The sequence below is a fragment of the Stegostoma tigrinum genome, unplaced genomic scaffold, assembly GCF_030684315.1.
Source record: "Stegostoma tigrinum isolate sSteTig4 unplaced genomic scaffold, sSteTig4.hap1 scaffold_270, whole genome shotgun sequence".
NCBI lineage: Eukaryota > Metazoa > Chordata > Chondrichthyes > Orectolobiformes > Stegostomatidae > Stegostoma > Stegostoma tigrinum.
Window position 1 is genome coordinate 252864 of NW_026728199.1, and position 15568 is coordinate 268431.

General features: G+C 45.6%; 1 protein-coding gene across 1 annotated transcript in view; it reads right to left on the reverse strand.

Annotated features, from left to right (window-relative positions):
• The window catches only part of zfpl1 (zinc finger protein-like 1), a gene marked incomplete at its 5' end in the record, with an annotated part of 69704 nt that extends 57277 nt beyond the window's left edge, over positions 1–12427 (reverse strand). Inside the window, one exon of the mRNA XM_059643794.1 lies at positions 12316–12427. Coding sequence (XP_059499777.1) covers positions 12316–12427 — 112 coding nt within the window. The remainder of the gene's footprint in view (positions 1–12315) is intronic.
• Positions 12428–15568: the final 3141 nt, after the last annotated feature.

The window sequence follows — 15568 nt, forward strand, 5'->3', positions numbered from 1 at the left end:
CAACGACACACACACACATACTCAAATACACCGACACACACACACATACACAAATACACCGACACACACACACATACTCAAATACACCGACACACACACACACACACTCAAATACACCGACACACACACACATACACTCAAATACACCGACACACACACACATACACTCAAATACACCGACACACACACACACACTCAAATACACCGACACACACACACTCAAATACACCGACACACACACACTCAAATACACCGACACACACACACACTCAAATACACCGACACACACACACACACTCAAATACACCGACACACACACACTCAAATACACCGACACACACACACACATGACACACACACACACACACACACTCAAATACACCGACACACACACACACACACTCAAATACACCGACACACACACACACTCAAATACACCGACACACACACACACACACTCAAATACACCGACACACACACACACACTCAAATACACCGACACACACACACACACTCAAATACAACGACACACACACAAACACAACGACACACACACACATACTCAAATACACCGACACACACACACATACACAAATACACCGACACACACACACATACTCAAATACACCGACATACACACACAAACTCAAATACACCGACACACACACACACACACTCAAATACACCGACACACACACACACACTCAAATACACCGACACACACACACACACACACTCAAATACACCGACACACACACACATACACTCAAATACACCGACACACACACACACACACTCAAATACACCGACACACACACACACACTCAAATACACCGACACACACACACTCAAATACACCGACACACACACACACTCAAATACACCGACACACACACACTCAAATACACCGACACACACACACACATGACACACACACACACACACACTCAAATACACCGACACACACACACACACACTCAAATACACCGACACACACACACACTCAAATACACCGACACACACACACACTCAAATACACCGACACACACACACTCAAATACACCGACACACACACACTCAAATACACCGACACACACACACTCAAATACACCGACACACACACTCAAATACACCGACACACACACTCAAATACACCGACACACACACTCAAATACACCGACACACACACTCAAATACACCGACACACACACTCAAATACACCGACACACACACACACACACTCAAATACACCGACACACACACACACACACACACACACTCAAATACACCGACACACACACACACACACACACACACACTCAAATACACCGACACACACACACACACACACACTCAAATACACCGACACACACACACACACACACTCAAATACACCGACACACACACACACACACACACTCAAATACACCGACACACACACACACACACACACTCAAATACACCGACACACACACACACACACACACACTCACATACACCGACACACACACACTCACATACACCGACACACACACACTCAAATACACCGACACACACACACTCAAATACACCGACACACACACACTCAAATACACCGACACACACACACTCAAATACACCGACACACACACACTCAAATACACCGACACACACACACACACACTCAAATACACCGACACACACACACACACTCAAATACACCGACACACACACACACACTCAAATACACCGACACACACACACACACTCAAATACACCGACACACACACACACACTCAAATACACCGACACACACACACACACATGACACACACACACACACACACTCAAATACACCGACACACACACACACACACTCAAATACACCGACACACACACACACACACTCAAATACACCGACACACACACACTCAAATACACCGACACACACACACTCAAATACACCGACACACACACACTCAAATACACCGACACACACACACTCAAATACACCGACACACACACACTCAAATACACCGACACACACACACACTCAAATACACGGACACACACACACACTCTCAAATACACCGACACACACACACACTCTCAAATACACCGACACACACACACACACTCAAATACACCGACACACACACACACTCAAATACACCGACACACACACACACTCAAATACACCGACACACACACACACTCAAATACACCGACACACACACACTCAAATACACCGACACACACACACACACACTCAAATACACCGACACACACACACACACACTCAAATACACCGACACACACACACTCAAATACACCGACACACACACTCAAATACACCGACACACACACTCAAATACACCGACACACACACTCAAATACACCGACACACACACTCAAATACACCGACACACACACTCAAATACACCGACACACACACTCAAATACACCGACACACACACTCAAATACACCGACACACACACTCAAATACACCGACACACACACTCAAATACACCGACACACACACACACACACTCAAATGCACCGACACACACACACACACTCAAATACACCGACACACACACACACACACACACACACACACACTCAAATACACCGACACACACACACACACACTCAAATACACCGACACACACACACACACACTCAAATACACCGACACACACACACACACTCAAATACACCGACACACACACACACACTCAAATACACCGACACACACACACACACTCAAATACACCGACACACACACACACACTCAAATACACCGACACACACACACACTCAAATACACCGACACACACACACACACACTCAAATACACCGACACACACACACACACTCAAATACACCGACACACACACACACACTCAAATACACCGACACACACACACACACTCAAATACACCGACACACACACACACACACTCAAATACACCGACACACACACACACACACTCAAATACACCGACACACACACACACACACTCAAATACACCGACACACACACACACACACTCAAATACACCGACACACACACACACACACTCAAATACACCGACACACACACACACACACTCAAATACACCGACACACACACACACACACTCAAATACACCGACACACACACACACACACACTCAAATATACCGACACACACACACACACTCAAATACACCGACACACACACACACACACTCAAATACACCGACACACACACACACACACACTCAAATACACCGACACACACACACACACACTCAAATACACCGACACACACACACACACACACTCAAATACACCGACACACACACACACACACACACTCAAATACACCGACACACACACACACACTCAAATACACCGACACACACACACACACACACACACTCAAATACACCGACACACACACACACTCAAATACACCGACACACACACACACACACACTCAAATACACCGACACACACACACACACACACTCAAATACACCGACACACACACACACACACACACTCAAATACACCGACACACACACACACACACACTCAAATACACCGACACACACACACACACTCAAATACACCGACACACACACACACACTCAAATACACCGACACACACACACACACTCAAATACACCGACACACACACACACACTCAAATACACCGACACACACACACACACTCAAATACACCGACACACACACACACACTCAAATACACCGACACACACACACACACTCAAATACACCGACACACACACACACACACACTCAAATACACCGACACACACACACACACTCAAATACACCGACACACACACACACACACACTCAAATACACCGACACACACACACACACACTCAAATACACCGACACACACACACACACACTCAAATACACCGACACACACACACACACACACTCAAATACACCGACACACACACACACACACACTCAAATACACCGACACACACACACACACACACACTCAAATACACCGACACACACACACTCAAATACACCGACACACACACACTCAAATACACCGACACACACACACTCAAATACACCGACACACACACACTCAAATACACCGACACACACACACTCAAATACACCGACACACACACACACTCAAATACACCGACACACACACACACTCAAATACACCGAGACACACACACACACTCAAATACACCGAGACACACACACACACTCAAATACACCGAGACACACACACACACACTCAAATACACCGACACACACACACTCAAATACACCGACACACACACACTCAAATACACCGACACACACACACTCAAATACACCGACACACACACACTCAAATACACCGACACACACACACTCAAATACACCGACACACACACACTCAAATACACCGACACACACACACTCAAATACACCGACACACACACACTCAAATACACCGACACACACACACTCAAATACACCGACACACACACACTCAAATACACCGACACACACACACTCAAATACACCGACACACACACACTCAAATACACCGACACACACACACTCAAATACACCGACACACACACACTCAAATACACCGACACACACACACTCAAATACACCGACACACACACACTCAAATACACCGACACACACACACTCAAATACACCGACACACACACACTCAAATACACCGACACACACACACTCAAATACACCGACACACACACACTCAAATACACCGACACACACACACTCAAATACACCGACACACACAAACACACAAATACACCGACACACACAAACACACAAATACACCGACACACACAAACACACACTCAAATACACCGACACACACACACACACACACACACACACACACTCAAATACACCGACACACACACACTCAAATACACCGACACACACAAACACACAAATACACCGACACACACAAACACACAAATACACCGACACACACAAACACACACTCAAATACACCGACACACACACACACACACACACACACACACACTCAAATACACCGACACACACACACTCAAATACACCGACACACACATACACAAATACAGCGACACACACACACTCAAATACACCGACACACACACACTCAAATACACCGACACACACACACTCAAATACACCGACACACACAAACACACAAATACACCGACACACACAAACACACAAATACACCGACACACACAAACACACAAATACACCGACACACACAAAAACACACACACTCAAATACACCGACACACACACACACACACTCAAATACACCGACACACACACACACACACACACACACTCAAATACACCGACACACACACACTCAAATACACCGACACACACACACATACACAAATACACCGACACACACACACACACACACACACTCAAATACACCGACACACACACACTCAAATACACCGACACACACACACTCAAATACACCGACACACACACACACACACAAATACACCGACACACACACACACAAATACACCGACACACACACACACAAATACACCGACACACACACACACAAATACACCGACACACACAAACACACACTCAAATACACCGACACACACACTCAAATACACCGACACACACACTCAAATACACCGACACACACACTCAAATACACCGACACACACACTCAAATACACCGACACACACACTCAAATACACCGACACACACACTCAAATACACCGACACACACACTCAAATACACCGACACACACACTCAAATACACCGACACACACACTCAAATACACCGACACACACACTCAAATACACCGACACACACACTCAAATACACCGACACACACACTCAAATACCCCGACACACACACTCAAATACCCCGACACACACACTCAAATACCCCGACACACACACTCAAATACCCCGACACACACACTCAAATACCCCGACACACACACTCAAATACCCCGACACACACACTCAAATACCCCGACACACACACTCAAATACCCCGACACACACACTCAAATACCCCGACACACACACTCAAATACCCCGACACACACGCACACACTCAAATACACCGACACACACACGCACACACTCAAATACACCGACACACACACACACACACACTCAAATACACCGACACACACACGCACACTCAAATACACCGACACACACACACACTCAAATACACCGACACACACACACACACACTCAAATACACCGACACACACACACACACTCAAATACACCGACACACACACTCAAATACACCTTCACACACACTCAAATACACCGACACACACACTCAAATACACCGACACACACACTCAAATACACCGACACACACACACACACACACACACACACGCACACACACACACTCAAATACACCGACACACACTCAAATACACCGACACACACACACACACTCAAATACACCGACACACACACACACACTCAAATACACCGACACACACACACACACACTCAAATACAACGACACACACACAAACACAACGACACACACACACATACTCAAATACACCGACACACACACACATACACAAATACACCGACACACACACACACACACTCAAATACACCGACACACACACACACACACTCAAATACACCGATACACACACACACACACTCAAATACACCGATACACACACACACACACTCAAATACACCGATACACACACACACACTCAAATACACCGATACACACTCAAATACACCGATACACACTCAAATACACCGACACACACACACACACTCAAATACACCGACACACACACACAGACACTCAAATACACCGACACACACACACACAGACACTCAAATACACCGACACACACACACACACAAATACACCGACACACACACACTCAAATACGCCGACACACACACACACACACTCAAATACGCCGACACACACACACACACTCAAATACACCGACACACACACACACACTCAAATACACCGACACACACACTCAAATACACCTTCACACACACTCAAATACACCTTCACACACACTCAAATACACCTTCACACACACTCAAATACACCTTCACACACACTCAAATACACCGACACACACACTCAAATACACCGACACACACACTCAAATACACCGACACACACACTCAAATACACCGACACACACACTCAAATACACCGACACACACACTCAAATACACCGACACACACACTCAAATACACCGACACACACACACACACACACACACACACTCAAATACACCGACACACACACACACACACTCAAATACACCGACACACACACGCACACACACACACTCAAATACACCGACACACACACGCACACACACACACTCAAATACACCGACACACACACGCACACACTCAAATACACCGACACACACACACACACTCAAATACACCGACACACACACACACACTCAAATACAACGACACACACACAAACACAACGACACACACACACATACTCAAATACACCGACACACACACACATACACAAATACACCGACACACACACACATACTCAAATACACCGACATACACACACAAACTCAAATACACCGACACACACACACACACACTCAAATACACCGACACACACACACACACTCAAATACACCGACACACACACACAGACACTCAAATACACCGACACACACACACACAGACACTCAAATACACCGACACACACACACACACAAATACACCGACACACACACACTCAAATACGCCGACACACACACACTCAAATACGCCGACACACACACACACTCAAATACACCGACACACACACTCAAATACACCGACACACACACACACTCAAATACACCGACACACACACACACTCAAATACACCGACACACACACTCAAATACACCGACACACACACTCAAATACACCGACACACACACTCAAATACACCGACACACACACTCAAATACACCGACACACACACTCAAATACACCGACACACACACTCAAATACACCGACACACACACTCAAATACACCGACACACACACTCAAATACACCGACACACACACTCAAATACACCGACACACACACTCAAATACACGGACACACACACTCAAATACACCGACACACACACTCAAATACACCGACACACACACACAAATACACCGACACACACACTCAAATACACCGACACACACACACACACACACACACTCAAATACACCGACACACATACTCAAATACACCGACACACACACACACACACACACTCAAATACACCGAAACACACACACACTCAAATACACCGACACACACACACGCACACACACACACTCAAATACACCGACACACACACACTCAAATACACCGACACACACACACTCAAATACACCGACACACACACACTCAAATACACCGACACACACACACTCAAATACACCGACACACACACACTCAAATACACCGACACACACACACTCAAATACACCGACACACACACACTCAAATACACCGACACACACACACACACACTCAAATACACCGACACACACACACACTCAAATACACCGACACACACACACACACACACACACTCAAATACACCGACACACACACACACACACACACACACTCAAATACACCGACACACACACACACACTCAAATACACCGACACACACACACACACTCAAATACACCGACACACACACACACACTCAAATACACCGACACACACACACACACTCAAATACACCGACACACACACACACACACACTCAAATACACCGAAACACACACACACTCAAATACACCGACACACACGCACACACACACACTCAAATACACCGACACACACACACTCAAATACACCGACACACACACTCAAATACACCGACACACACACACACACACTCAAATACACCGACACACACACACACACTCAAATACACCGACACACACACACACACTCAAATACACCGACACACACACACACACTCAAATACACCGACACACACACACACACTCAAATACACCGACACACACTCAAATACACCGACACACACTCAAATACACCGACACACACTCAAATACACCGACACACACTCAAATACACCGACACACACTCAAATACACCGACACACACTCAAATACACCGACACACACTCAAATACACCGACACACACTCAAATACACCGACACACACTCAAATACACCGACACACACTCAAATACACCGACACACACTCAAATACACCGACACACACTCAAATACACCGACACACACACACACACACTCAAATACACCGACACACACACACACACTCAAATACACCGACACACACACACACACACACTCAAATACACCGACACACACACACACACACACTCAAATACACCGACACACACACACACACACACAAATACACCGACACACACACACAAATACACCGACACACACACACAAATACACCGACACACACACACAAATACACCGACACACACACACAAATACACCGACACACACACACAAATACACCGACACACACACACAAATACACCGACACACACACACAAATACACCGACACACACACACAAATACACCGACACACACACACACACACACACCGACACACACACTCAAATACCCCGACACACACACTCAAATACCCCGACACACACACTCAAATACCCCGACACACACACTCAAATACCCCGACACACACACTCAAATACCCCGACACACACACTCAAATACCCCGACACACACACTCAAATACCCCGACACACACACTCAAATACCCCGACACACACACTCAAATACCCCGACACACACACTCAAATACCCCGACACACACACTCAAATACCCCGACACACACACTCAAATACCCCGACACACACACTCAAATACCCCGACACACACACTCAAATACCCCGACACACACACTCAAATACACCGACACACACACGCACACACTCAAATACACCGACACACACACGCACACACTCAAATACACCGACACACACACTCAAATACACCGACACACACACTCAAATACACCGACACACACACTCAAATACACCGACACACACACTCAAATACACCGACACACACACACACACACTCAAAAACACCGACACACACACACACACTCAAATACACCGACACACACACACACACTCAAATACACCGACACACACACGCACACACTCAAATACACCGACACACACACGCACACACTCAAATACACCGACACACACACACACTCAAATACACCGACACACACACACACACACACTCAAATACACCGACACACACACGCACACACTCAAATACACCGACACACACACACACACTCAAATACACCGACACACACACTCAAATACACCGACACACACACTCAAATACACCGACACACACACTCAAATACACCGACACACACACTCAAATACACCGACACACACACTCAAATACACCGACACACACACTCAAATACACCGACACACACACACACACACTCAAAAACACCGACACACACACACACACTCAAATACACCGACACACACACACACACTCAAATACACCGACACACACACTCAAATACACCGACACACACACTCAAATACACCGACACACACACTCAAATACACCGACACACACACTCAAATACACCGACACACACACTCAAATACACCGACACACACACTCAAATACACCGACACACACACTCAAATACACCGACACACACACTCAAATACACCGACACACACACTCAAATACACCGACACACACACTCAAATACACCGACACACACACTCAAATACACCGACACACACACTCAAATACACCGACACACACACTCAAATACACCGACACACACACTCAAATACACCGACACACACACTCAAATACACCGACACACACACACACACACACACTCAAATACACCGACACACACACTCAAATACACCGACACACACACACACACTCAAATACACCGACACACACACGCACACTCAAATACACCGACACACACACACTCAAATACACCGACACACACACACTCAAATACACCGACACACACACACTCAAATACACCGACACACACACACTCAAATACACCGACACACACACACTCAAATACACCGACACACACACACTCAAATACACCGACACACACACACACACACACTCAAATACACCGACACAGACACACACACTCAAATACACCGACACACACACACACACACACTCAAATACACCGACACACACACACACACACACTCAAATACACCGACACACACACACACACACACTCAAATACACCGACACACACACACACACACTCAAATACACCGACACACACACACACACACTCAAATACACCGACACACACACACACACACTCAAATACACCGACACACACACACACACTCAAATATACCGACACACACACACACATTCAAATATACCGACACACACACACACACACTCAAATACACCGACACACTCAAATGCACCGACACACACACACACACTCAAATACACCGACACACACACACACACACACACACACACACACTCAAATACACCGACACACACACACAGACACTCAAATACACCGACACACACACACAGACACTCAAATACACCCACACACACACACAGACACTCAAATACACCCACACACACACACAGACACTCAAATACACCCACACACACACACACTCACTCAAATACACCGACACACACAGGCACTCAAATACACCGACACACAGTGGGAGAGGGACAGCAACATCGCCATATGCGCATGTGTAGAGACTGGAACACACACAGGAACACAGGCACAGAGTATGTGGTATAGGCACAGGGGTGAGCGGTGTGGGCGTGGGAACTCTTTCAGCACACAACTCATCTTCTGACTCTCCAGGCACCCCACAAGACAGCAGCGCGACAGATACTCTCCACACAATACAACTCAGGACAAAAGTCTGCTGCTGGATCTGCACTCCAAACTTCAGTGTCAATCCCCTGCACCCACCGACGCTCAGCCGCAGCAGTGTGTACCATCTACAGGACGCCCTGCAGCAACTCACCGAGGCTCCTTAGACAGCACCTTCCAAACCCACCACTACTTCCATCCAGAAGGACAAGGGGCAGCAGGTACATGGGAACACCACCCCCTGCACGCTCCCCTCCGAGCCACTCCCCATCCCGACTGGGAAATATATGGTGTCGCTGGGTCAAAGTCGGTAACGAAGAGGAGGAGACTCACCATAACAAACTAACCGGATGGTGTCCTCATCTGTCAGTGGAGTATCGCACAGGTTACAGTCGGAATTATAATCACTATCTTGAAGCCACTGTAGGTATGACATGACGACACACTGACAGACGGGAAGAAGACAGAGAGAAGCTACGTTAAAACCCAGGAGGACAGAGTGGCGTTTCTTCGCCACGCTTCCAGTACAAAAATACTCCAACGTTAGACTGCATCAACGGAGCTACGTGGGCGATCTAAAAGAAAGATCGCCGATCCCTGATTGACACAGAACCCTTTGGCTGTTTGCGAGGGAAGAGTCCAGCCCGATCGCTTTGTGGTCTGCAGTTACCCGAGGCCGCGTAAGGATGGGCAGACCAGCTTCCCTAAAAAAGGGGCATTAGCGAGTGTCTGTCACAACCTACCCGCGCGTCTACTTCCTCGGGAGGCTAAGGGCATTCAGCATCTCGCCAAGCACTCAGAGCAGTTCTTATAGACGCACCACGGCTTGGTCTGTCAACGCCTCTATCCAGGGCTGTGAGAAACTACAGAGGGTTGTGAACACAGCCCACACCATCACAGAGACCAACCTCCCATACATCTACACTTCCCCCTGCCTCGGGAAGGCAGCCAACATCAAAGACACGTCCCACACAGGTTTCAATCGCTCCCAACCTCTTCCATCAGGAAAAAGGTACAAACGTTTAATAACACATTTAGATTGAAGAGCGGTTTGTTCCCTCGCTGTTATCAGGTTTATGAACGGACCTGTCATGCATTAGAGTTAATCTTACACGGCACCTTCTCAGTAACGCTACATCCTGTTCTACCACCCTGATGTGCTTACGTAAGATCAGAAGGCACAAGACACAAGGTTATGGTCTAACAGTCTAATTTGAAATCAAAAACGTTTGCAGCGCTGTACTTATGGGGGTGGGGGTGGGGGGAGGGGGATGGTGGGTGGGGGGGGTGGAGAGTGAAGATTTCCCAGGGACAAGGCCTGAATTTACACAGTATATATAACCCAGTCTCTCTCTCTCACTGACACAGTGATTATTTACACAGTATATATAACCCAGTCTCTCTCTCTCACTGACACAGTGATTATTTACACAGTATATATAACCCAGTCTCTCTCTCTCTCACTGACACAGTGATTATTTACACAGTATATATAACCCAGTCTCTCTCTCTCTCACTGACACAGTGATTATTTACACAGTATATATAACCCAGTCTCTCTCTCTCTCACTGACACAGTGATTATTTACACAGTATATATAACCCAGTCTCTCTCTCTCTCACTGACACAGTGATTATTTACACAGTATATATAACCCAGTCTCTCTCTCTCACTGACACAGTGATTATTTGCACAGTATATATAACCCAGTCTCTCTCTCTCTCACTGACAGTGATTATTTACACAGTATATATAACCCAGTCTCTCTCTCTCACTGACACAGTGATTATTTACACAGTATATATAACCCAGTCTCTCTCTCTCTCACTGACAGTGATTATTTACACAGTATATATAACCCAGTCTCTCTCTCTCACTGACACAGTGATTATTTACACAGTATATATAACCCAGTCTCTCTCTCTCACTGACACAGTGATTATTTACACAGTATATATAACCCAGTCTCTCTCTCTCACTGACACAGTGATTATTTACACAGTATATATAACCCAGTCTCTCTCTCTCACTGGCACAGTGATTATTTACACAGTATATATAACCCAGTCTCTCTCTCTCACTGACACAGTGATTATTTACACAGTATATATAACCCAGTCTCTCTCTCTCACTGACACAGTGATTATTTACACAGTATATATAACCCAGTCTCTCTCTCTCACTGACAGTGATTATTTACACAGTATATATAACCCAGTCTCTCTCTCTCACTGACACAGTGATTATTTACACAGTATATATAACCCAGTCTCTCTCTCTCTCACTGACAGTGATTATTTACACAGTATATATAACCCAGTCTCTCTCTCTCACTGACACAGTGATTATTTACACAGTATATATAACCCAGTCTCTCTCTCTCACTGACACAGTGATTATTTACACAGTATATATAACCCAGTCTCTCTCTCTCACTGACACAGTGATTATTTACACAGTATATATAACCCAGTCTCTCTCTCTCACTGGCACAGTGATTATTTACACAGTATATATAACCCAGTCTCTCTCTCTCACTGACACAGTGATTATTTACACAGTATATATAACCCAGTCTCTCTCTCTCACTGACACAGTGATTATTTACACAGTATATATAACCCAGTCTCTCTCTCTCACTGACAGTGATTATTTACACAGTATATATAACCCAGTCTCTCTCTCTCTCACTGACAGTGATTATTTACACAGTATATATAACCCAGTCTCTCTCTCTCACTGACACAGTGATTATTTACAGAGTATATATAACCCAGTCTCTCTCTCTCTCTCACTGACACAGTGATTATTTACACAGTATATATAACCCAGTCTCTCTCTCTCTCACTGACACAGTGATTATTTACACAGTATATATAACCCAGTCTCTCTCTCTCACTGACAGTGATTATTTACACAGTATATATAACCCAGTCTCTCTCTCTCTCACTGACAGTGATTATTTACACAGTATATATAACCCAGTCTCTCTCTCTCACTGACACAGTGATTATTTACAGAGTATATATAACCCAGTCTCTCTCTCTCTCTCACTGACACAGTGATTATTTACACAGTATATATAACCCAGTCTCTCTCTCTCACTGACACAGTGATTATTTACACAGTATATATAACCCAGTCTCTCTCTCTCACTGACACAGTGATTATTTACACAGTATATATAACCCAGTCTCTCTCTCTCTCACTGACACAGTGATTATTTACACAGTATATGTAACCCAGTCTCTCTCTCTCTCACTGACACAGTGATTATTTACACAGTATATATAACCCAGTCTCTCTCTCTCACTGACACAGTGATTATTTACACAGTAGATATAACCCAGTCTCTCTCTCTCTCACTGACACAGTGATTATTTACACAGTATATATAACCCAGTCTCTCTCTCTCACTGACACAGTGATTATTTACACAGTATATATAACCCAGTCTCTCTCTCTCTCACTGACACAGTGATTATTTGCACAGTATATATAACCCAGTCTCTCTCTCTCACTGACAGTGATTATTTACACAGTATATATAACCCAGTCTCTCTCTCTCTCACTGACACAGTGATG